Genomic DNA, 24852 nt, shown 5'->3' with positions numbered 1-24852 from the left:
TCTCGTTTCTCTTCCAGAGAAACGGCCATAGAAAAGTCCTCCCGGTAGCCAGGATACCCAGCATTTCCATTCCAGTTTACGCCTTCCTCTCAGAAACAGCGCCACGCTCTGATTCTGCCTCGCTCTTGCCAGCACGACCCACGGGAGACCCCAGCACCACCCGAACCGACCTCCACGCGAGACGAAGCACGTAAACCCCCAGCGTCGCAAAGTTCGCCCAGACCAACGCCGCAAAATAGACCAGCAGCTTGGGCGGAATCATCTTGAACAGCTGCGTCGGGTCCACGCCGGCCTTGGCCTTGACCGCATCAATCTCCGCCAGCGCGGTAGTGTCCGCGCCCAAGTCGTCCTGGTTTGCAGTGGTTTCTTCAAAGGCATCATTATAGACGGCCGTGGCCAGGATGCCGCCGAAGAACGTCACGAAGAACAGCATCACCGCCTGCGAGGCCAGCTCGTAGAGCCAGGCGCAGGCGCAGACGAGCATGGCGAGCGCGCCCTGGCGCGATTGGCGGTGCGCGAGGGCCACGACATGCGCGAGCGAATCGGGCTGCCAGCCGGGCTGCAGGAAGACGATCAAGCGGCAGACGAGGTAGGTGAGCAGACTGATCGACGCGGCGGGCTCGATGAGGCTGCGATTGGCGCTGCCGATGGAAAGCGCGGTAAAGCCCAGCGCGGTTAGGGTCCACAGGGCTAGAAGCGTGGCCGCGGTGACGGTGTACACCCGGGTGCTCACGGAGGGAGTGGGCGCCATTCTGCGCGGGGATTGGGGCGCGAGGAATCGTCGCTTGTTGAGAGATGAGGGAGAACTGGAATTGAGTATGTTTGGGGACATCCGGGACTGGGCGTTCTTTTTCTTTCTTCTCTTTTTCCGCCCCCAATGGGTGGCTCGCGTGGAAAAGACCCTGAAAATCGGCTAGGATGTATAGTTTGGTGACCGTTGCCGTATCTGGTAGGTGTATTTGGCTGCCAAGGCAAACGCGCGACTCAAGCGAGGGCTCAATGGGGCGGGGCCTCGGCGATGGCCGATTTCTTGTGCAGCCTTGCCCTATTATTCAACCAGGGCATCCGCGAGAGCTCTTCAAGACTTTATAGAGGGACAACCCGGTGTTACAGCACTCATCCTGTTCGGCAGTGAAGGGTCCCAGTGCGCTGGCTTCAGACCTCGGTTATCACTGCAGGAGAAAGTTGATGTATAAAGCGAGGTATATCAAGAACTACCGATCAATTCTAGTATATATATGAAAGGGAGGCGGCAGGCAATTATCGTCTTCTCTTGAAGGAGGAGTTTATTGAACCCTATCTAGCAGCCGTGTTGTAATTTAACTTGCCAAGTAACCAGACATCACCTGAGTCTCTATACTAGCTGCTAGGTTGGTTCAATGACTCTAGCATGAACCACTTGTTCTCTTTTACAGCGATACTAAATGCAAAGACGGCCTTGCACATACCACGGCCAGTACATCAACAAACCAAGCTACCACTCAACCCCCATACAATAGACCTCCATCGAATCGTACCGGTTCTATTCCAAGACAAGTCTTCTATTTTCGAGAAGTCGCAGAGGAAAATCGCGGACTGCGAGAAAGCAAATGGACGTCCCATATCCGGACTGCCAAACAGCAAGATCATCTCGGTACCGCTTAGGAGTACCATAACAGGACCAGTGAACGGATGAGACCCGAGGAAAGAAAAGAAAAGAAATCTTGGCGCTATCGTTCGAGGCATTCTCTCTCCGAGGCTTTGGATCAGCTTTCTAGCCGCACAGGTAACCCCGCTGTAGCCTATGTATCCGCAGATATTCCGCCGCCATTTAACGGGTCTGTTGCTGCTACCCATTTTCTAGTGTACCGAGCTTGTTCAATGTGGTCAGCACAAACAAAAATGCGGAAGGTACACTGCGTACAAGATAGAGAGTGAAATATATATATATATATATATATATATATACACGTAAAATCCAGAAAACAACCTGTACACCCTGAATCGATATCCAGTCCTAAGTACGCCATCCACCACCACAGCCACGGTGCCCAGTATTCACCGAACCGGACCAGTCCGGCCCGCACATGACGCCGCGGACCACACGTACGGTATCGACGGCGTACAGACATGATGTGGAGCCTGTAATATTACTGCGAGGCCCAGAATGGTCCGTGACGGCCACGTGTACACAGGCCAATCAGCGGATGGATGGTGGGGCAAGCACCCGGCGCATCCCTGGGTCGCTGAGTCGCTGATCCGGGGTAAGATGTCACCGGCAATGCGGATCATGTCGAGCCAGGTACGAGATCGACAGAGTAGATACCAGGGGTGAGAAATACAAGATGCAGTAGTCAAGGTGCGAGTGGGTATGTCTTTTTTTCATTGGAATCGCGTAAGCCGAGCTTGTATGTGTCGGTAGTCGGCCGGGTAAATCAGCAAAATGCAGTTCAGGTCGGGTCGGTTCTATGTAACAAATCAAGGGATGCATGCGGTGGGGGGTCTCCATGGAAATGGGAAATGCAGGATCAGAGCACAAAAAGAAACAGAAAGTCAACCATAAAACGCCGTCTGGGAGCTGTCGAGTGGGTAAATATCTTTTCGCCATGTGAGTGTGAGCGCGACCGACGGTCGTCACCATGCATTGGAACCAAACGGATCAGACAATGGGAACAAGAAAACAAATTAGAAAAAAAAAAAAAAAAGCAAGTCACGACTAAAGGCCATCCCGCAGCCGTCGATCTTCGTCCCAGATCTCTTCTTTCATCCGCTCCAGCTGCTTGTGCTGGGACTGCAGGCGGTCCAGATCCGCCCGCGGTGGGTCTCTCTGGGCCGCGAGGGAGGCATGCAAGGAGCGGTACTTGGCGTAGTATTGCTTAAACTTCTGGGACTTGGCCCAGAGCTGTTGCCGGAGGAGCTCCTGGCTCATGGGTGGGGAGGCGCTGCCCGTGCTGCCCCCGCTCGAGGTGCTCACTGCGCGGCGGCGCTTGTGGTCCAGGTTCCCCGTGGTGCGTGCCACCTGGGAATGCGGAACCGCCAATCGCTCGGGCTCGGCCTTGCGTTTCAAGGGGTTGGCCGGCGCCGCCTTGGTGACGCCATTGGTCTGCGCAGTCGGTTTCGACGGACGAGTGGCGGTTGTTTTCGAGGCGGTGGAGGCCGAAGTCTTACTGTTGCGGGCGAGCTGAGAGATCAAGGGAGACGACGAGGACGAACTGGAGGACTGGTTCTGGCTGTCGGAGCGGCTGCGGTTCGGGACATCGGACGCATTGGCGGGAGGGGAGGACCCGAGAGGGGAGGGCTTCTGGGGCGAAGTGGACTGTCGAGCGGCGGGTCGCTTCGAGGATGTCTTGCTCGACTGGGATGATTCGAGCTTCGGCGTAGGTGCCTCTGCCTTGGGGACCTTGGATGTCGGGACAGGAGAATGGCCCGGAGCACGCGACTTGGCCGGTGCTAGAGCAGTCTTCGGAGCCGGGGTCTTCTTGGGGGGAGCGGGCTTGTCGTCCGTCGGACGCTGTGACGAGTCCGGGGAGGGCGGTGCGGCGTCAGCCATGTCATCGTCATCCTCATCTGAATCATGGACAAACTCGGCCGACTTGATCTTGCTCTCGGCCTTGGGCGGAGGCTTCCGCTCCGTCTTCTTGGTGACCCGCCCGGTCAACGTGCTGTTGTTGGGACCCTTGCCCTTGGCAGTGCGCCTCGCCGGTTCCTTGTCCCCTCGGGGCTTCTGCGTGGTCGCGTTTAATCGGGGCGTGCCAGCATCCGACCCCTTCGAGCTCCCGATGTGGCCCGGAGCTCGGTCCGTTTCGGGGCCAGCCACCTCACCCTCCTTGGCCCGATCATCAGTACCGTCCACCTGAATCCGTGGAGTGGCAGCCTTCTTGATGGGTCCATTGCTGAGGTTGAGTCGGGACAGGCATTTGCCCTTGCCCCGTTCCTCCTTGGGAAGTAGCGACTGCCAGAGCTTGTCGGTGCGCGAGATGCGCATCCGGTCGAAGGCGGAGATGGCATTCTCAATGGCCTGTTGGCGGTCCTCTTGATTCGGGTAGGGGAACTTCCACACATCGAGGTCCTTGTAGGTTTTGTCCTTGAGATCAAACTTCTCACGATTGAGCCGGTTCTCGGACCCGTATTTCTGGGCCAGGGCGGTACAGTCCTCGATGGAGGAGCGCGTCTGACGGGCGAGGAACTTGGTCGACACGGCGCGGACGGCGAGGAGATGGATGAAGGGGGTCTTGAGGGCGTCGAGGCGGGCAGTGTTTCTGGTCTGCGAAGTCGGGGCCGAGGTCGGAGTCGGGATAGGGACAGGCGACTTGGGGGCGCCCAGGGTTGGGCTCGACGTGAGCGAGCGGTTGGCCGCCGTGCGGAGGAGGCGATCTTTGTCCAGCTCGGCCTTGCTCTTGGGGCCTCGGCGGGCAGAAGTGCCGGCACCGGCCGCCCGGAGCGCTTTCAATTCGTCCGGGTGCTGGATGATGTGTGTTTTCTTGGACTCCTTGCCTCGCTCAAAGGCATTGAGGCTCTCCTCCAGGTTGGCCAGGGCCTGGTCCGTGGAGGCCGTGTCCTTCTTGGCCTTTTCCACCTCGAGGCTGTGGCTCAGCACTCCGGTGAAGTAGAGGGTGTGCTCAGACGAGCGGTGGTAGATCTCGGAACGATGTGTCTCGGGGTAGGCGTGAAAGGATTGGGATTTGCCCGCGTAGTGGAGGGAAGGGTGTTTGCCCAGACGGACTCGAGCGGGCTGGTCATTTCGGAGACTCTGGATCAGATCGTCCAGGGTGCTCTGGACGAGGTTCAGCCGCATGATCTGGGTCGGTTTGGCGGCCGTCTCCCCGGACTGCTCTCCGGCACGGAGAGACAGCCCGGACTTGGGGATATCAAAATCGGGGGTCATGATGAGCCCACAGAGGAGAGAATGGAGGGTGGGAAGGGGAGGAGAGATTGAAGTTGTGAGCAGGGTCGGATGGCAGCGTGAGAGCTGCAGGTCAGGCGGCCAACTGCACGGGGAAATGAGGCAACACCATCCGCCATAAGATCGAGACAGACAGAAAGGGGGCCGGTGAATGGCAGAGGGAGGAGGCCCAGGTGAGAGGTGAGAGGTGAGAGGTGAGAGGCGAGAGGTGAGAGGCGAGAGGTGAGAGGTAAGAGGTGAAGGAGGTAAGGCGAAGCGGAGAGTGGGGAGAGCTGACGGGCGATTTCCACTTGGATTTCGCATTTTCCCGTTTTCCTGCCCGAGTCTAAGGCGAATTACGCTGTAAATTACCGATGTCTTTTTGCATTATTATTAATCTTACTGCTTTGTCTTCTTCCCGGTGACTTTGGTGACGGAAGAGCGATCCGCTTGCCTATTTATAACCCCAGTTATTAGTTCCTTGACCCGTTCCCAGTCCTCTCTTGCCTCGTCCAGCCCTCTGCGTCGCAGTTACATTGCATTGATGGACAAAGCATGGAGTTTAATCGTCCTTTTGAGACCGTTGGGCGAACGGGGCCGCCTCTTCCACGGGTGAGGCCGGGACTAAAGATAAAATGGTCGCGCTGATGGTTGGTAATGGTAGTGTTGAAGTACCTTGGTGAAGTCAGAGTCACTCTGTATCTGTACCTGGCCCTGACCCGGGGGCGATCAATACCTTGGAGACACAAGAGTCAATCGGGATGAAGAATGCACTCATCCTACACTGGAATGGGAATTCCCCGTGGACTCGTACGACGTGCGAGCAGAGAGAGGTGGGACATACGAGCCTAGTCAGAAATATCTGTAATACTAGGGCGAAATGGTATTTCGTAGCAACTCGATCATGGAACTGCACCTTTACCTCACCCTGCTGGTCCGACTCATGCAATATTCCCCAGGACCGAGAGGGGAACATGCCATCCCCTTGCTGCAGCACCATAGTGCCTCGATAGTCGTACAATACGCCCGTGCCTATTGAGACCATCCACGAGTTCCCGATCGCTGACCATCGTGCATGAGCATCCCACTCCATGCTCCGCACCCATTCAGACTGCAATATCTCGTATCGAGCATCGCCCACCGAGACACTTATTACTCCCACCCCTCCGCTCCCAACGCCACGATCCAAGCCCAGACTCTCTCCGCACGCCTCCAGTCTCGGCCGTGCGCGCGTCCCGCGGTATCGCCGCTCGGTAGTCCGGTGATGGAGATCCGCGCTGTGGCCATGGCGAGGATGACGCTGGAGGGCTGATGGGGGGCTGATGCCATTGGCGGGGCATGCATTCCTCGGGACTGCGACTGGGAATGTGCAGACCTGACCTGCAAGACTTGTAGGGTATATAATATCCGGGTGGGCGGTGATGAGTGAGTACTATGGTCTTTCGGACCCAGCGGCGCTGGTGCTGACGCCCCCGTCTTGATCGACAATGCTAGCGCAGCTGTCTCTGCAGAACCATTTGATATTAACTACATAGTGTGGCATTTCGAACTCCGCTCTCATCTAGTCACACTCGCGCGATACCTCGGTCGCGTCAATGACATGGACGCATTTGTCCCCATAGCAACAGTCGTCGTCTACCAGAGCGCATTATCCTCTCGGCCAATGGTCATCTGTCGATCGACCCTTGGGGGCGCAATCCCGAGCCTGCTGTGCCGTATACTAGCTTTGTCCAGGCGTAGAAATCCCAGCGGAGTACCGATCCCAGTATAATAATTCATTGGGAAGCGTGCTGAATAAAATGAATATTGAGTGGCTAGTGATTTTGCTCGATGTTATCATGCAGACTCTCATCTTCACTCTTGCAATGCCTCGCTTGTACTCGCGGTCACGATCCGTACTCTCAACTCGGACGACAACCGTCTTCGACGTCCTACTTAGGTAGGAAACTAAAATCCAAATCTCCTTACATCACATTCACAGGGCGCCGGCCTTTTGACATCCGCGCCCGACAAGCCACACCGCAACCCGACACAAAACCCCGAACTGCAACCAAGCCACGAACAGCACCGACCATCCAGGCCAAAAAAAATCCCCCAGCACTAGGAAAAAGGGGGGCTGAGACGCCGCCGTCTCAGCTCGAGTCCCGACTCAACTCACGCCAAGACCCGGCCAGAAGCGATCTAATAATAACCTCCCTTGCAACTCGCGGGTTCTGCTTTCAGCTTTCTGCTTTCAACTTTCCGGTCGTATCCTTCCCCCGTCTCGCGCTGCTGGTTCTCGTGCTGGGAATGAAAATAGCAACGTCCCTGTTCGGCGCGCATTCACACTGGCAAGGCTGAGTGTTTCAGGTGCGCCGGGCGCCTGAGACGCCTGCTGATTGTTCGCGCGGTGGGGCGTTGGACTGGCATGGCGATCCATCCATGGCTCCTTCAGGGATACGCCTATCTTGACTGCTATTTCCGTATAGGTCTATGTGTATCTCTGTATCTCTGTATCTCTGTCGGTATTCACGTATCCTATTGTACTGGACCAAGTATCCAGTCCGGTATACAAGTATACCTCTGCTCCCGCGGGTGGGTTACACGGCGGGGTGTGGATGACATGGCTTCATGCTCGTGCACGGAAGTGTCAGGTCTGCCCTACCTCTCGTGGGTGTGTACCTGATACTGAGGGTGTTGGCCCAATGAGACGCCGGTGGGTTCTACGCCTAGTCGTACAATGGTGACTCAGTAACTCGTTGAACATTTAGATCATGTACCTACACCATGTAGACAGTGAAATCCATCTCGATTATCAGCACGTATCATACAGGAATAGATAGCTAGGTTCATAGCCGGCCTCATTTACAGAGTGGTATTCGATGCAGCAACCAAGCAAAAAAAAAAAAAAAAAAAAAAAAAAAACACAATAGACGCATCAAGCATAGATCCAGACAAAAGAACAGAACAACGGCGTAGCAATACAGACGCAGAGATTAAGGTGAGACGTATATGAAACAGACAAGAACAAAGCCAAACGCGACAGACACAAGAAAGAAACCCAGATACCAACCAGACACCGCACAATGGGTCTCCCAAGCCAAGAACCCCAATCCCAGATCCAGATCCCAAATCCGATACAATGATAGCCCCGTAAAATCCCGGTCCCACGCTCTATCTATGCTGTTCCTCGTCTGGTCGTGTCTCGGTAAGCCATGTCATCCGCACGCAAGTAAATCAAAGAGTAAGAACAAGAGAAGGCAGGAATCGGGATGACAGCCCTGCAAACAATGGAAAGCGAACAAAATCCCTTTGAAACGTGCAACACGACCGGCGACTCCAGCGGGGGGGGGGGGGGGGCTCCCCCCAGTATAGATACAAATGAATTAAGAAAGGCGCAAAAGCAATACAGCACAGAGTGGGAAACCCCGAACGATGGAAAGTTGGCTTGTTTCCATGGGAATCAAGGGAACGATGCAATGAAACCATTCAAACAAAGGAAAATGCTGGTTCGGAAATTGATGTGACAAGATGGAAAAACCCCGGCGTGGCCCGCATCATACCGGCGTGGACCAGGTGTGATCTCCCATTCGGGCCTTGGTCTCATAGTTCTCTGGCTCGGTGCTCGTCGGACGACGGATGGTCGAGTTGGGGAAATACATATGAGGAGGCATGGACGTCGGATATGCAGGACCAGAGGGTTCGGGATAGGCGAAGTCGTTGGCCGACCCCGGCGAAGGCATGCTTCCGTGAGATGGCGAAGCCCATCCCAAGCTGGCCATGTGCGGGCTCCCGTTCACGCTGTTCGGCCGATGGTCATTGTTGGCCGGGGGTTCAAGTGGTTGCGGAGGAGCATACGGGTGAGAGGTCATCGACGGGCGTACATGGGGAGCGCTGCCAAAGCTCGAGAGAGATGGAGAAGTCGCGGTCGGAGAAGCCCTAGGGCTATTTTGCGAGAAGTCGCCACGCACATGAGGCGGGATGGGCCCGTTGCCCATATAGTAATCGCCGGCCGAGCGATGCATGTTCAGCGGCGGGAGATCACCGCCCGGCGACATGGACGGGTGCTGGGCGGGGGATGGTGTCGAATTAATGGAGCCATGTTCTGGAAACATACCGTCGCCAGGGCCCCGGCGATCCTTGTTCTGGCGCAAATTGGCCTCTGTCTCCGCAGCAGCCTCCTCAATGGTTCCGGTATGATGGTTCTGATGCCGGGTCAGTGTCGTGCGGCGCGTAAACGTCTTCTGGCAGTTGGCGTATGGGCACTTGTAGGGCCGTTTCCCCGAGTGAATGCGACGATGTCTGGCAAGTGATGATGAATCGCTGAAGGGCTACATGCGACCATTAGTTAAAGTCGATCTACGGTTATCGGGAGTGAAGGTCTTGCTGGAATACGCACCTTGCCGCATCGCTCACACATATGAGGTTTTTCACCCGTATGTACTCGAGAGTGCACCGTCAATGCAGAGCGCTGGATGAACTGCTTCCCACAGCCAGGCCAATCGCACGCATGCGGTCTGACACCAGTGTGAATCCGCTCTAGAGTTAGGAAGCAGGTGAGCGGAGGTGAGCTTCGGGATTAGCTGAGTAGGCCACATACCATGCCGCGCAAGATCGCTTCGGCGAGCGAAGCCCTTGTTGCACGTGGAGCAATGGAAGGTCTTCTGCGGTGCTTCCGCGCCGGTCCTTCCAGTCGGAATCGGCGCCTGTTGCATCTGAGGTTCACCAGCATATCCACCAGGGACGTAGCCGATATTCCGGGGTGCAGACCCCGGGGGTTGGGCATAATAGAAGGATTCGGCGAGTCCCTGATCCATCGGCACAGGCGGCCCATGAGCAGGATACGCACCGACCGAGTTGTCCGAAGCGCCGGGTTCGGCCTTCATGGTTGGGGAGTGTTGGTTCATGTGAGCACTTTGAAGGTATTGTTGATGCAATTGAGCTTCTGCGGCAGCGGCAGCAGCGGCAGAGTTCTTCCGGTTCAGGATCGTCGTGAAGTCCATGACCCGACCCTGCAATCAGCCGAAGGGACCGTGGCCAAGGACGGCGCAATGTGGTGTCCTTTCCTGCCTAGACCGTTCTTGCGCACGTTGCGCCTTAATATTCGGCTCGGGAGCGAGAGGTGCTCCAGGGCGTCAATGCCATGCACTAGAATCGGGTCACGCGAGTGATGCGATCAAGGATGGCTGATCGGGCACAAAGCAAGAGACCGGATATCGAGAAGGCTCTTGGGGTCCAGAATCCTTCTGTTGCCACGCTGAACGGGGCCCAATACACCGCTTTTTCTGGCGGAGTGTCCCTCGCGCTGGACGCGTTTTCGGCCGTATGGAATGGCGTCCGACAAGTCGAGATTTCGATGCCGCCGGCTACGAAGTGATGGCAGCAAAAGCCTCCAACTAAGTTTTCCGCGCGAGAGCTTGCAATATGGACCGAGGTTCGACGTGGGAGAATAGACTATTGCTGATGCAGCGTTCTTCCTCGGCTCACTGCGATTGTTTGAATTCGAAGGCGATTCTCGCGGAAGTCGATTGCACACAGGCCGACTGGGTACGAGGCAGAGGGTGTGTGGAATGGTCGGGATCGTCGTGAGGGAAAAGGGAGGATGATAAGGGTGTTCTATGGCGAAGCACGCAAGTCAGCTCAAGAATTGTCGAGAAAAATGCTTGTCGGGTTTCAGCCTCGCCCATTTGCCTCCCAAGTCTGGAGTCGGCACGCTGTCTGCACCTCTTCGGTACTCCATCTCTGGCCGAGGAATTCACGGCGAAGAACGACCGATGAAAATGGAAGGCCAAGCAGATCTTCACAGTCGTAAGGTCGACGGTCGACAGAGCCGGGCAGGCAAATGGGCGCGCGAGCCAAGGTTAACGTGCCGAGAGCACCATCGCGGCGATGCTGGGGCTATCGCGGTGAAGATCACGCAACAAGCGGAAGAGGGACCAACCTGTCACAAAGGTCGCAGGAAGCAGTACTGACACGAGAAACCAGCCGTGCTCGGTGTCTGCGGCGAGAGGAGCGTGAGGGTTCGGGTCGGGGACGAAGAAAGGAATTCGCGAAAAACAAAGATCGGTGGGGAGAAAGGTCGGAGTCGAGGTCCAGTCGGAGTGCAGAAAACCAGATGGTCGTGGAGGATGGAGAAGGAGAGAACCGAGGGCGCGGAAGTGGAAGGGGGAGGGAGGACAAGGACGTGAGAAGACGAGATGAGATGGAGTGATTATTTAGGTGTGGTAGGTGCCACCGGCGGCATACATCATTATTTACATGCCCTTCGCTCTCCTGCTTTCCCCCCACTGGCGAACATTTGGAAATTGGATCTGCTTGTTGTTTTCGTTTCTTCGATGTCCATTTCAAACTATCAACTATCCTTTCAGATTGTAACTCGACTATCCCACCATCCATCCGCAGCTGCATCTCCCACGCAGCCCGATTTCATCACACCTCCTATTCCTGCTTCCCGCCCTTTTCCAGAAAAAACTACCGTCGCACTAAATTTCGCTCCTACTCGTTCTAGTTCCCCCTTAGTCGGACCCAGCGAAGTGCGCTAGAAGGAAACACGGCCGCGCCAGAAGCCCCCGTCAGCATCCCGGCTCCACAACGTGCGCTTTTCCCCCCGTCTCGGCGCGAGAAGAATAATGAAGAAAAAGAAAAGAAAAGCAAAAAAAAAAACGAGGAAATCCAAGAGTGGATACGAGATAGTGACGCCGATCTGAATCAGAAGCTCCCTCAGTCACCTTCGAGGGCCTTTTTTAGAACGAACAATTTGGCCCCGGCAACCGTTTCGTTCTCCGTGAAGCAGATTCTTATTGGCAATGCTTCACCAACTATACTCCATCTACGTGTTCCCCTGCCAGCTAACCACCATATGCGACGCTACCGTAGCGTGAAACGATCCCCAAAGTTTCCAGGATCGTCCACAATGACGCAGATGTGATCGGGCAGATGTGGCGCCCCCCCTAAACGGGAGTCTTGACTTTCGACTCGAGTGCATGGAAAGGGGAAGAAAATCCGCAGCATGACACCTCGCCCCTGTCCATACATACATCCGTCTATGCGAAACCCGCGGGCGTATGTCCGTCGGACTCCCTTGATATCGATCATCGTGCTGGACACGGAAATAGGGGCCAAAGATGGACGGGGAACCGCTCCAGCCGAGCCAACCACTTCAGCATGACACGCAGGTCTCTCTGCCTGGCATGGTGCGACAGCAGTCACTGGCGGAAGTATGAAGGTACAGACCCCTGAGTGGCGACGACCTATGAACACTCAGAAGCGAAGTCTTGCGGGAAGGGATTTGCCTCACCATCGCGATAGTCTGTTCCCACTATTGCGATCCGGCACGGATGGCGGAAGGCTAATTCCAGACCCAATTTATCTTTCCTTCTAGAAGGTTTCGACGGGGGTATTCTAGTCCTCGTGTAGATACATATACGATGTCTGTACTCGGTCGCTATAGTCGCGGAAGGCACGAGCTCGTCACGAGATACACCAGCGGGCTCGTTGCTCGGACTTGATCGTGCAACCCTTCTGCATCTCCCAACTATACATGTACTTTGGACCCTCGAGCGGAGTCCATCGGTAATTACCCTTTCGCATCGAATGCCCCCTTTTTCCCGTTCGGGGAGATGCGGGTTCAGCCTCCAATGATCCACTTGCGCTTTTTCGCCTTCGGCCTCCATGCCACCCTGCTGGGTCCGGAAGGATCGCGTTGGATGGGCCATGCCAAGCCTTCTTCTGGCCTTCTGGCGCCCTTCTGGAACGTTGCGAAGGTGCTGCTTCATCTGCACGCGTTGGGATCCGAGCCCTAGTCCATGTTCATCCACGCCGTGCATCGTGGACCGCTAGTGTGCGTGCTCAGCATCATCCTGAAGATCAGGCAAACGGGGCCAAGCCTAGAGCAACAATAGTCGGAGCCATCAAGTAACTCCCCAGCGCGGCTGCCTAAAACAGGGGGGCGTTGGGCATCTGAGTTGGCCTGCAGCAACGACCACGAGCATCCCCCGACCATTCGCTCCTATTGGCTCAGACACCCTCCGACTCTCCTGGGTGTCATGGTCGTCTCTCTTCCCCTCTCTACTGCCACCCCTAAACAGCCGCGGTGACAATACTCCGAGGTATCAGTTATCAGTGCAGGTGCTCGCTCTTCATCCCGGGGTGTGTGGAGACAATGGTCGCCGTCGGCATGCGCCTGTGGCCGATGCAAGAACAAGACGCCTCTCACACCACTGGCGGTTCCGACCATGCAGGGCTCTTCTCGTGCCCGGTGTTCTCGAATTACGGTGACCAACGTCAACCGCGCCGAGGCCATTGGTCGCTCGGCACGGGGAGATTCCCACATGGTTGTGGCTGAGACGTGTTGCCGCGTATCACATCCGTGCTAGTCGCCCTATTTTTCTATTAGTAGCACAGGGATCTCCCCTGGCTGCAGCACCGTGAGGCATTATTATAATTGCCCAGGGGAAATGGGAGATTTCACGGGTGGCGTGTGTAGTACTCAGCGGTTGGCTGTTGGGCAATCTGTCGTTCTCCTGCGCAGTCAGGAACTTGTCACTGCCCGAGCCGCACTCCTACCCATGGATACACGCTCTCGCCAGCGCCAACGGCCAACGCTATGACCAAGGGGATTCGGCCTAGGAGCATGATGTCACTGGGGAAATCGTCGCACTGGCCTAGTTCATCCACCCGCGGGCCCGTGCCGAAAATTCATCGTTGGAATCGGCCCTGGCTCATTTCGTGCAGAATGATCGGTGGATGGTCTCCGCACCTTCTACCCAGAACGACCTAGGGCAGCACCTTTCGGGGGATGGCGGTATAGGTACATTTGCGACGAAAAAGCAGTCACAGAGGGATTGGCGTTTCGCGCGGCAGATTGTGCCATATATCAGTGTTGGGTCGGCTGAAACAGCTACTATATATTGTCGCTCTTCATTTCGTTGGCTGAGGCGTCTTTGCTTGCAAGTTTGTTTACCTTGTTATCTGACTGTAAATGGGAGAAATATTGCAGCTTTGCCGCATTGATCTATGCCAACCCCAGGCGGTGAGCTGAGCCCCTGCCCAGAGTGCACATTTAAGGGGTTCTGAGAAGTGATCACTGTCGCTGTACAACCACTTCCACCATGCCAAAGACCCTTCGCCTTCTTAGAGAGGAGATCACTTACTCCAAGGCTCGAAGAGAAGAAGTCAACATTCTCCATCGACTCCAGTATTATGACCGGCAGCGTGAATTCTTCGCTAGCCTCTCCGACAATCAGGATTGGATCAAAGCGATCATATCTCACCATTTAAGTCTTCCTTCGACCGACCTCTGCCAAGTGGCTGATGTCGAAGACTGGCTTCATGGGAGCTTTAATGTCTGCGTTCCAGTCTTTATTGATAAATGGGGGCAAAAATCACAGCCGGGCACTCGAGTGCTACTTCGGCTACCTCTTCCATACCGACTAGGTGAAGAGTTTCGCCCAGGGAACTCCGACGAAAAGATTCGGTGCGAAGCAGGGACATACACTTGGTTGCAAGAGAACTGCCCTGATATTCCTATTCCCCAACTCTATGGCTTTGCTACCTCCGATGGAGAGACTGTATGGAAATTCTCTAAAATAACAAGGGCTATACTAATGAGGATCTATAGCTCACACATATTGACAAACTTCCTTTTATACGCCGTTATTTCCAATACTTCCGCCGCCTACTTCTTCGGTGTCTAGGCTACCCACTCCCTTCATCCTATGTTCCCTATCATCCACGAAATTTGAAACCTAAATGCGATGCTTTAGCTACAGGGTACTTGCTAGTCGAGTTTGTTGAGAGTACAACAGGAAAGATGCTTTCATCAACATGGCTGGAAAGACATCACGATCGTCGATATCGGCATACGCTGTTTCGTGATCTCTCTCGAATCCTTCTGAGCTTGACGCGTATCCCCCTCCCTGTGATTGGCTCTTTTATTATCGACAAAGATGGCTATCTTCAGTTGATCAATCGCCCTCTTTCACTCGAAATCCAAGACCTGGAAAACGACTATATTCCCACAGATATGGCACGATGCCATACATACTCAACTGTTGAGTCCTATGTCGTTGACCTTCTCAGGCTTCACAATAATCGACTCAGGAACCAAGAAAATGCAATAAACGACACAAGTGACTATATTTACCAGGCATCGGCTTTGACCGCAATGCAAGCAACCTTTCCATCCTTCTTCACACGAGAACTTAGTCGTGGCCCTTTCACTTTCACTCTTACCGATCTCCACCAAAGCAATATTTTCGTTGATGACGACTGGCATATCACTTCGCTGATTGACCTTGAATGGGCATGCTCTCGCCCAATTGAGATGATCCGCACACCTACCTGGCTGACCAACAAAGCTGTCGATGAGATCACCGAGGATGCTGTCGAGTATGATACAGTCCGGTCCGAATTCATGGAAATTATGGCAGACGAAGAAAGGTCACTGGGTTTGACCTCAAGGAAGCAAGGTCAATCAACGGCCAGCCTTTCCGAGATAATGAATCGGAGCTGGCAATCAGGAACCTTTTGGTTCTCCCTTGCACTTGCTAGTCCAACAGGTCTTTTCTCGGTTTTTTACAAGCAGATCCAACCACGCTTCATCGAGTATTGCCCAGATCATGATGCGTTCCAAGAGACAATGCCATGGTATTGGTCCACGGATTTTGTGAGAGTTGGAGCCGCCAAGCAGCGGGATAGATTGGATTATGATGCTCGGCTAAAAGCAGCCTTTGGAATTATTGATGGGTCGGATTAAAGAATGGATAGAAGACGACGACAGTACATAAAGTCCAAAACCTCATCAAACTGATCATACTTATTTGCCCTTGTCACTCTTGCCGCCTTCACTTTTGGCCATCGCCTCAAAAGCTTCTTCCAACTTCCGCTGAGCTCGTTCATGCTTGGAGTCGTCACGGTGTTTTCTGGCAGCTTCGGCTGAAGAGGTGAGCTGCTGTAATGTTTTCAGGTCGGACTTAAGGCCGACAGTTGCCTCCTCTCCCTTTTTGGGGCTGATTGGGGCATTTTTAGGCATATTTGGTGGTGGATTGAAGGTCGCTTTATGTCTGTTCCATGCATTAACCAGGGTTGCCCTTAATACTTTTGTTTTGGAGGGGGAGGGGCTTACTTCAGACCAGAAGCACTTGAAAAAATCCTCCAAGGGTTGGCGGAAAGTCCCTGCTATTAGTTATATCTTGGAGCAAAACTCTAGACTTTGTACTCGGCTTATCCTGGATGGATTGTCCGGTGCCCCTCAGTAAGCACTGCAACCATCCCTGACACTGCCTCTGCCTGCATTGCGTCAGTGCGGTTGCATATGCAATACTTATCTTTTCCAGCGATAACAGCGCCGAAACCTTTCTAAGGAAAGTCATCGGTCTGTGCGGGTGAAGTGGCCCTTCCCGCCAAGGAAGTCGAATTGGAACAATATACTCCTGCCAAATCAAGTATTCTGAGACCTTGTTGTCGATCAGGAGTGATGAATTCTACACCAAGGTGACATTGAGATGTAGTCATTTAGCGAATCATAACCTAGAAAACAGGCGGCGTAGATAGAAACCGTGATGTGTGAAGAGACGAGATACGGAGAAACACAAAACACATAAGAGAATCAACCGACATTTGGAGGCTGGCGCTTAGTCTGATGGAGCCGCCAACTGCAACGGCTCGCCGAGTACCCACAAGATCTCAAGATGGCTACGCACCATCAGACGTTGAAGGTCATACAAGATCCCCAACTCCATCTGGCTCTGGCTCAGATTATACAGGATCACGACGAAAGCGAGCTTTTAGCAAATTGTGGTTCAGCTTCCAACGCCTTTTGTCAAAATAAGTGCGATAATCGCAAAAAGTATTTCCAACCACAAAATATATAGTTCTGTATGGAATGATGTTTTCTAAGGCTATGAAGTAGCGTAGCTCTATAAATGTTCATCTCCACCGGCAAAAGCGGGGATATCATTCAGCATCGTATCAATACTGATGGCAGGATGTCTGAGGAATAGGGAGCCTTCGGCGCAGTATAGATAGTTCTCGGGTCAGAGGACCTTCCAAAACTAGACAGGGCTTGAATTATTTAGATTTAAAATCCCTTCCCTCCAGAACAAACTCAGTAATCTCGGTGTGGACGTTACTACGTAGGGAATTCTTGTAGATAGACACACCTTCGTCTATCTTAAGACATTGATGTAGCAATGTGGTTAATCTGGGATCTCGGATACATGAAGCTACATGACAAGAAGAGCAAGAGTAGTAAGCGCCCATATCGGTAGTGATTAGAAGTGGCCAAGCGATTCCATTCCCATGGAAATTTGCCAGCTCATGTTAATCGACGGATAGATTGCCATATATCCCATGACACATGATGTGAATCTTCCCTAGGCATTATAACAGTGTAAGCATCAAGGTGTATCACCGGTCTATAAACAAAGAATCCCATGCAAACTGCCTAAGAAGCGCCGGGCGCAATGAAAACAAGCCCATGCAAAGACAACCAAAGCAATCAAGCAATCCAACAGAGGAATTCATCGTGAGCGCCACGTCAGCTCCACGACCTTGTCGCCCGACTTGTCACGTTCGATGTACCATTGCTTCACCCGGCCATCCGGCTCGAGCACCGAGTCTTCAAGCAGGTAGCTGACCTTGTATTCGTCTTTGCGGCGGAGCGGGCCGAGCTCGTGCAGGTATGATTCCTGCACGGCGCCATTGTGGGGTTCCCATGTCATTTCCATGGTGAGATCGCCCACCTCGGGGGGAATGCGTACTGAACAATCGAGTAGCCGTTGGTCAGGAACCAGCCATCGCTGAACTGCCACTGTCGCAGCAAGCAGGTGTCTCCGCACAGGTCGGACACGACGCTGAGCTTAGGCATATCGGCCTTGAACCAGGACTTCCAGTGGTGCACCGAGAGTGGCGGTTCTCGGCCGGACTCGAAGAAGCCAGACGCATCTCGCATCAGATCCAGCTGATGCAGTCGGTGGTTGACGGTGAGACGAGTGGAGGTGTATTGATAGATGCAGTTGCCGAGGCGGCGATCGCCGGTGAAGCTCATCCGCGCGCACTCGTCGTATACGGCAGTGAGCTGCGCCACCAGAGGCATCGAAAGGAAGATGCCAGCGCCGCCGAACGCAATCATTCCAAACACGGCGATTTGCGGGACACCTTCAGACACACCGCCCACATACATGGGTTCAGTGTGGTTGTAGGCATCCAAGGCGTCGACCAGCGCGGGCATGGAAAGGAAGAAAGTGTCGTCATCGATGATGCCCGCCCACCGCGTCTGCTCCCGCTTGTTCCCTTCCAAGAGAGGAATGAGGGCAAAGTACCGGTGCAGGAAGTTATCTTCCGAGACCGAAATGTAGAGATTGATCCCCAGATTGTCGGCCTTTGCTTTGACTTGACGAATCAATTCTCCGTCCTGCTTGTCGGGCTCGATCAGAGCGAAAATCCGCGTGCGCGTGTACCCAGCCCAGTGGACAAACTGATCCAAGGACTCGTTCAGCCGGGACGCCGTGGTAGCGACTCCAAAGTCGATGTGAGAAGCATCCGCCAGCTTCGGCTTCGGCGGCAATTGAACCGCCATTGGAATGGGAATCGAGCATCCGTCTTGCCCTTCCGGGACTTCGAGTTGTTCGAGATTCTCCGGTTTCACATCCAGCAGCGGCTGGCTAACCCTCTGTCTCATCGGCACCGGGTCCGGGCTGAAATCCACCACCATTTCTCGGCGAGTGAATGCGGCCAACTTGGTGACGTGAAGCTTGTTCAGTACGTGGACGTCGGGATCGCATTTGACATCGGCGGAGATGGTGACGTTGGAGGCGGCGTGCAGCGGCGTGCCTTGGGGTGCGGAGGACGGCCATAGCAAGGCGGCAAAGCCCACGACGGCGACGACGATGACCACATACCGGAGCATCTTCTTCCAGGCCCAGGAGGCCGAGGCGAGCCCTTCCCGACCCTGGAAGAGCATGCTGGGTGGTGTTGTTTTGGGGCGTTGAGTTGGGGAGGGGGATTCGGCGGTTTCGGTGTACTCGGAATAGGATTGTCTAGGTCACCAGGTGGGCATCCTCATTGCGGAGACGCGCGCCGGGAGTGGTGGTGTGAAGCACTCAAGAGCCCCCGGTGCGCGGCAGTGGAAGAGAGACGGTATATAGTCGGGTGGGAGGAAAAGTCAAGAGCCAAGCCGAGAGACGGGACAAGGGCCGATCATGGTTCCATCCTCTCACGAGTCACGACCAATTCTTTTTAAAGGGGACTTTCCAGTCCGGACTGATTGGACTCCGACTCCGTGACGTACGCGTCACGTGTTGATTCGCTTTTCTGCTTTGATCTCTTCGATCCATCGCATAATAATAATATTAAATAAGTATTAAATGCAGCCACGGAAGCCCCGGCGCTGAGACTGGAGATCTCCCCATGCCAAGACTCCGGAGCCACCTCCGTTCTTCCTCACTCGTCAATATCCCTCCACTTGGCCGCGCGTCACTCGACACTGCCCTGTAGTGTCCTTGCAAACTCGATGCTCTCCTGCTACAGTGCGATGCTGACACCTCATCCGACCATTGATGCACCTCGCCCATTCCTCCAATCCCCACGGTCGGGGGGAAATTCCTGAACGGTAGTTGAAATTCCCTACCGAGACAGGCCAACAATCTTCGGGCTGGAATATAGCCCCGTGCGATTCATCCGAATGCCGATCCTCAAGACGCCCCTGTCGATGATCCGCCAAGCTTGAAACCCACCCGCTCCCGTTCGCATCCTTCCTGAATCGTCCTTCACTACCGATAGAGTAGTCTGAAGGCGGATCGGCAATAGACTTTCAGGTCAACAGACTAGATTTCGGTCCGGTTTAGCTTAGCTGTACGTCGCCTTCATCGTGCCCCAGCCGGGAGAATGCATTGGACAGGACTCCTGCCGGTGCAAAATGTACTGCTGGTCCTCTAGGAATGAGAAGCCCGCGCAGCTCTTCTGTGCCAATCTGTCTTAGGCTTGAAGCTAACGCCAAATAGAACTGACTAGTCTTGACGACGCGTTTGGCCAAGCTCAAAAACCCGGGGAAGCTGTGGCCCACCAAGTCCAACTCGAGGCTGATGTATTCTGGCGCGTAACGAAGGCTTCTACCTGGGCGGCCTTGTCTCACGCTCATTGCAAACGTCTATTCAGTCTCTTCCGAAGTTTAATGCTTTTCCATCATCATCTTTTGTCCATTCCAAGACATTCTGCTCGGCAATTCTTGGACAACGGAACTGCATCGCAGCTATGAGTACCTCATCTCCTCCTACTCCGCCATCAAGGGCCGTAAGAGATGACGAATGGAGATTCAAAACTATTACATTACCTTGTGAGTGGGTGGAAGATTACCGCCCAGGTGGTTATCATCCTGTCCTCCTCGGCGATGTCTTCAACGGCCAATACAAGGCCATCCGGAAGCTTGGTGAGGGCTCTTACTCGACGGTTTGGCTCGCCCGTGACCTGAAGTAAGTTCATCTTTTGCATTTCCTACTCGCGACGCTATAGATTATCGTTACTCATTTCCATTCAGAAACAGTGGATATGTCGCCCTGAAGATCCTTGTGTCAGAAATCTCAGGGTCGACAACCGAGCTACGAATGTTACGCCACATCTCCGAAATCGCACCGGTAGAAGGGGGGCGCCATATTACGCGACTGCTAGGCGAGTTCCAACACCGCGGCCCCAATGGCGTCCATAAATGTCTAGTATTCGAGCCGATGGGCCCAAGTGTGAATACTATGGTTGAGGAGCTGCCGCAGTTCAAACCTCGCAGATACGAAATGAAGGTCCGCTATCCGCTTCGGATGGCGAAGAGTATCCTCAAGCAGTCCTTGCAGGCTCTTGCCTTTCTCCACGAACATGGCATCGCCCATGGAGACTTTCAGCCGGGAAACATGCTCTTCACTCTTAATAATGTCGGCTCGATGCCTGAGGACGTGCTCTGGCAGGAGGGAGATGTGCAAGCCCAGTCGGTCTCGCCCCCGGTACAGAGGCTAGATGGTAAACAAGATAAATGGGCACCTCGATATCTTTGTGTTGCGCAGCCGCTAGTTCCCTTTACCCACTACGCCGAAGGGTTCAAGGTAAAATTATCCGATATGGGCGGTGGTCAGTCCCTTCTGTTTCTATTATCTGTTCCTTTTCCTTGACGAATATCTTTACTCATACCTGCCTACCTTGGATAGCATATTTCTTTACCGACCCGCCAGCAAAGCCCGTTACCCCACTCGGTCTTCGAGCTCCCGAGTTGATTCTTACCGGAGCTGTCAACAGTACCGTTGATGTCTGGAGTTTTGGTTGCCTTGTCTTCGAGCTTATCACCGGGCGGCCACTCTTCTGTATACCATGGTCCGAGTTTGAAGATGACGATCATCTCCTCTCCCTCACCGCTCGGCTGGGCGCCCTCCCCGACGAGCTTTTCGAGTATTGGAAGACGTCATCGCTCTACTTTACGCCCGAGAGGAAGCTCTTTAATTGTCAGCTCGGAGGAGTGGCTCCGGGGGAGGAACCGCTTATGGTGGAGGAGGCATCTATGGAAGAGTTATTCGACCAGGCAGGCCCGGATCTTGACAAGGAGGAAGCCGACAAAGTGAAGACGATCATTCGATGGATTTTACAATATGATCCCGCGAAGAGACCCTCGCCTGCGAAGATCTTGCTTGATCCATGGTTCTGCGAGATCGACGTTGAAAGCGACTCGTCAAAGGCATCGATAGTCTAATATTTTGCGTGGTCGTTTTCACCCCCCAGTCATTGGTACCCGGTCCGCGATCCGGCATATCACCGGAGAGGACCCGTAAACCGTTTGAGAAAGACGAAGTGGTTCCATTGATTGGTTGGCTAACCTAGTCGGATTTCCAAAGAGACGTACGACATTAAAGGTAATTAGAGAATTGAGAGGGAGACGGGAATTACGCTCGGTGTATAAATTGCTCAGATAGCTCCCTCGGGAGTGAGTTTGATCATAGGAATAGGTAGGCTTCTATAGAGATCCTTCTAAAAGAGGGCCTCTAGTTCTTTAAACTAGACTCAACAAGGCGTTTGTTTGGTGAAGTAAAGGGACGGAGTTAAACCGATATATGTAGATATATTATGATAATGATGATGGTGGTGGTGGTGGATTAATTTGCCCGATGTAGCTCGCTTTACATACATGCTGCTATGCAGGAGTGCTCGCAGGACTAGTTGCATCGAAGAAGTGACTGCCAGCGCCGCAGACGTAGACCTCAACAGCGTTGAGGTTTACATTTACTATCGAAATAAATATAGAGGCTTTAATAGTCGATCTATTTCTATGTTTTGATTAGTTAAGCGTACGCCTAAGTTGCCCAGGTGGCAGAATACAAGTCAGACTTCTTGATTCCAATTGGCCGGGTCTCCCAGACTGACACCAAACGACACACCAGAGGAGCCACTAACCCCATACTCGTCAACAATAGGTACCTGCATCATATCTCCCAGATCGTGCAGAGAAGCTGCCTTCCTAGGATAGATACAACTATTGACCTTTTGGTCTACTGCACACTGATGTGCGCATGATCGAGTGCTAGGCGCTTTCCTCAGAGCTATCACATTTCATGAAACATGTGCCGATCCTTATCCCCTCGTCTTTGGTGCTACATTCAAAGTTCAAAACCAAGCACGAAGCAACAGCACCGCTCAATCTCAACAGCCCCGACGCTATCTGATGCTCACTACACTGCCCGTGTGGGCTCTTCTCAAACAGGTGAGCATGCTCATTTGAACGCGATTCTACACATCACTCATCCACGTCAGACTGGAACTCCGACGATGGATTCTTCAAATTTACGCGTGGTCGCTTCACCATAGACGAGACGGAGAATCTGCGAAAGCGAGAGATCAGGTTCGACTTGAACAGGCTCGCAATAATCGCAGCAGAATCCGTCGGCGCAGCTCAATGCGTTTCTATCAAGAAGTACCCGGATGGCATGTTCAACAAAGCATTCCTGATATCTATGGACAATGGCCGAGAAGTCGTAGCCAAAGTACCTAATCCCAATGCCGGTGTTGCACATTTTACTACTGCCAGTGAAGTTGCGGCGATGGATTTCGTAAGTTTATCCTGAACTCCGTTAATGGCGTTGCTAATGTGAATTGGCCTGAAGGCGCGAAAAATACTCGACACACGGGCGCCTTTTGTCCATACATGGAATTCGCACGCAGAATCTCACCCCGTCGGTGCTGAATTTATCGTCATGGACAAAATCGAAGGCGTTCCGCTGTCCCAAGTTTGGGACACTATGGCATTACCTCAGAAGCTCCAAGTGCTCCTTGCCGTGACACGTCTTCAGATGCAATGGCTAAGCGTTTCATTCTCACATTACGGCAGTTTATACTATGCGAGAGACGTGCAGCCACTAGCAGGCAGCCACTACGTCAAGGATGGCATGGCTGTCAAAGATTCGGAATTTGCTATAGGCCCGGCAACAGGCCGAGATTGGTTTGATGCGGGCCGTTCAACGCTGGATGTGGAGAGGGGACCATGTAAGTTGGAAATTTTCATGGATACTATTTTCGCCAGCCGCTGATCGATCTGTAGGGTCCTCTCCGACGCAGGTTCTGCACGCCGTCGGAATACGAGAGACGAAGGCAATTCAGTCACTGAAACCCCCAAAACAGGCCGCCTTATTCTGTGGCCCAAAGCTCTATCGACCCGACACGGAGAAGAAGCTGACGGCTTTAGCTTGGTACCGTCAAATCATTGATGCCCTTATTCCGAAGGACGCTGCCATCACCAAACCGTGCCTCTGGCATAATGATCTACATGATGACAACATCTTTGTAGACCCTCAGAACCCCGAGAAGGTCACGGGTATCATTGACTGGCAATCTTGCCACATCTCGCCCCTCTTCAACCATGATCCTGATCCAGCCTTCCTAGACTGGGACGGCCTGGAGCCTGAGACGCTCGATCTATCACCAAGGCCGAAACTGTCTGGGCTTTCCCCAGAAGAAAGATCCGCCGCTGTGCGCGAGTACACTCTTCAAAACGTATTTGTTGGATGGCGGAAACTCATGCATGCCAAAAATCCAGACCTTTATCGAGTCGTCGAATTCCGAAAGACGGCAGCGTATGGGCTGATTTTCCTGGCTCACCGCATGTTAGAGTACGGCGAGGCGCATTTCCAATCGCTTCTGGTCGATCTGAAGGACACATGGGCGGAACTGCCCGCTGTCACCAGCGAAGTCCCATTTCCGTTCGACTTTTCGGAAGCAGACATTGAGCGCATCAAGCTGGATAGTGAGCGCGCGGTAGCAGGAACCGAGCTTGTTGCCGCGGTTAAAGAGAGACTAGGTGATTTGTGGCCGGATAAAGGCTTCATTGAGCACGAGCGATATGACGACAGCAAAGCTGCATTCCGCGAAATTAAAGATCAGATATTGGAGCAATTGGCTGAGACCGACGAGGAAAAGGCGGAGTATGAGCGTTATTGGCCATTCGAACCATGACGAGGGTAACATATACCTGTTCATTCTGAAGGTTTCGCTCAAATGCGACTATTCCAACTGAGATGAAGAGATTATAAACTGACATTCCGCCAGTAGTAGGTATGTTCCCGGCGTACAATGAGCCTGGGGGGAATGATTGTATGTGATGAACAGAGCTTACTGTAGGTCATTCATGCTCCAACTGTAAAAGTGATGAGTGAAAGATCTTGGCAGCAGCTAGGAGTGAAACTCGTACGAATACGATAGGAGTAAAAAGAGCTCGTAGTCAGTTACCATAATAATGGCCCGGGGATCTTGCATAAGACGACATTATTAGTAATCAGTTATACCTACACCGCATAGTCAATGGAGACATACACGTGACTACTACGGCGGGGCATTCAGTCTTCTGCGCAGGATTTCCCAATGGGGAAACCGCATTTCCGCACACTCTGGTCTTGTGGAGGTGATATCAACTACAGATCTCTGCGATTGTCCAACGGTGCCGACGGCGACTTCTCCAGATCGCTCTTTCCTGTCTCCATCGACACACTTGA

General features: G+C 53.5%; 8 protein-coding genes across 8 annotated transcripts; 3 read left to right on the top strand and 5 right to left on the bottom strand.

Moving 5' to 3' along the window:
* Positions 1 to 76: 76 nt before the first annotated feature.
* N7459_004095 (uncharacterized protein) lies at positions 77 to 751 on the bottom strand (the record flags this gene model as incomplete). Its single annotated transcript, XM_056943279.1, has 1 exon — positions 77 to 751. One exon carries the CDS (start codon positions 749 to 751, stop codon positions 77 to 79), a length of 675 nt encoding a protein of 224 aa, XP_056800162.1.
* A 1944-nt stretch (positions 752 to 2695) lies between these two features.
* N7459_004094 (uncharacterized protein) lies at positions 2696 to 4864 on the bottom strand (the record flags this gene model as incomplete). The annotated part of the gene is made up of 1 exon (XM_056943278.1): positions 2696 to 4864. The coding sequence occupies one exon, from the start codon at positions 4862 to 4864 to the stop codon at positions 2696 to 2698; it is 2169 nt and encodes a 722-aa protein (XP_056800161.1).
* A 3533-nt stretch (positions 4865 to 8397) lies between these two features.
* N7459_004093 (putative C2H2 finger domain protein) lies at positions 8398 to 9843 on the bottom strand (the record flags this gene model as incomplete). Its single annotated transcript, XM_056943277.1, has 3 exons — positions 8398 to 9171; positions 9240 to 9379; positions 9441 to 9843. 3 exons carry the CDS (start codon positions 9841 to 9843, stop codon positions 8398 to 8400), a joined length of 1317 nt encoding a protein of 438 aa, XP_056800160.1.
* A 4107-nt stretch (positions 9844 to 13950) lies between these two features.
* On the top strand, positions 13951 to 15596 carry N7459_004092 (uncharacterized protein; the record flags this gene model as incomplete). The annotated part of the gene is made up of 2 exons (XM_056943276.1): positions 13951 to 14409; positions 14460 to 15596. The coding sequence occupies 2 exons, from the start codon at positions 13951 to 13953 to the stop codon at positions 15594 to 15596; spliced, it is 1596 nt and encodes a 531-aa protein (XP_056800159.1).
* Positions 15597 to 15656: 60 nt separating this feature from the next.
* On the bottom strand, positions 15657 to 15872 carry N7459_004091 (uncharacterized protein; the record flags this gene model as incomplete). Its single annotated transcript, XM_056943275.1, has 1 exon — positions 15657 to 15872. The coding sequence occupies one exon, from the start codon at positions 15870 to 15872 to the stop codon at positions 15657 to 15659; it is 216 nt and encodes a 71-aa protein (XP_056800158.1).
* Positions 15873 to 17361: 1489 nt separating this feature from the next.
* On the bottom strand, positions 17362 to 18803 carry N7459_004090 (glycosyltransferase family 31 protein; the record flags this gene model as incomplete). Its single annotated transcript, XM_056943274.1, has 2 exons — positions 17362 to 17583; positions 17607 to 18803. 2 exons carry the CDS (start codon positions 18801 to 18803, stop codon positions 17362 to 17364), a joined length of 1419 nt encoding a protein of 472 aa, XP_056800157.1.
* Positions 18804 to 20092: 1289 nt separating this feature from the next.
* N7459_004089 (serine/threonine-protein kinase) lies at positions 20093 to 21566 on the top strand (the record flags this gene model as incomplete). Its single annotated transcript, XM_056943273.1, has 3 exons — positions 20093 to 20310; positions 20376 to 20953; positions 21031 to 21566. The coding sequence occupies 3 exons, from the start codon at positions 20093 to 20095 to the stop codon at positions 21564 to 21566; spliced, it is 1332 nt and encodes a 443-aa protein (XP_056800156.1).
* A 1540-nt stretch (positions 21567 to 23106) lies between these two features.
* N7459_004088 (phosphotransferase enzyme family protein) lies at positions 23107 to 24316 on the top strand (the record flags this gene model as incomplete). The annotated part of the gene is made up of 2 exons (XM_056943272.1): positions 23107 to 23350; positions 23406 to 24316. The coding sequence occupies 2 exons, from the start codon at positions 23107 to 23109 to the stop codon at positions 24314 to 24316; spliced, it is 1155 nt and encodes a 384-aa protein (XP_056800155.1).
* Between the last annotated feature and the right edge of the window lie 536 nt (positions 24317 to 24852).

The sequence above is a fragment of the Penicillium hispanicum genome (genome assembly GCF_028827665.1).
Source record: "Penicillium hispanicum strain IBT 35686 chromosome Unknown utg000004l_segment0_segment0, whole genome shotgun sequence".
Lineage (NCBI taxonomy): Eukaryota > Fungi > Ascomycota > Eurotiomycetes > Eurotiales > Aspergillaceae > Penicillium > Penicillium hispanicum.
The sequence above is the reverse complement of the archived record's forward strand: the minus strand, read 5'-3'. Positions and strand labels throughout refer to the sequence as shown.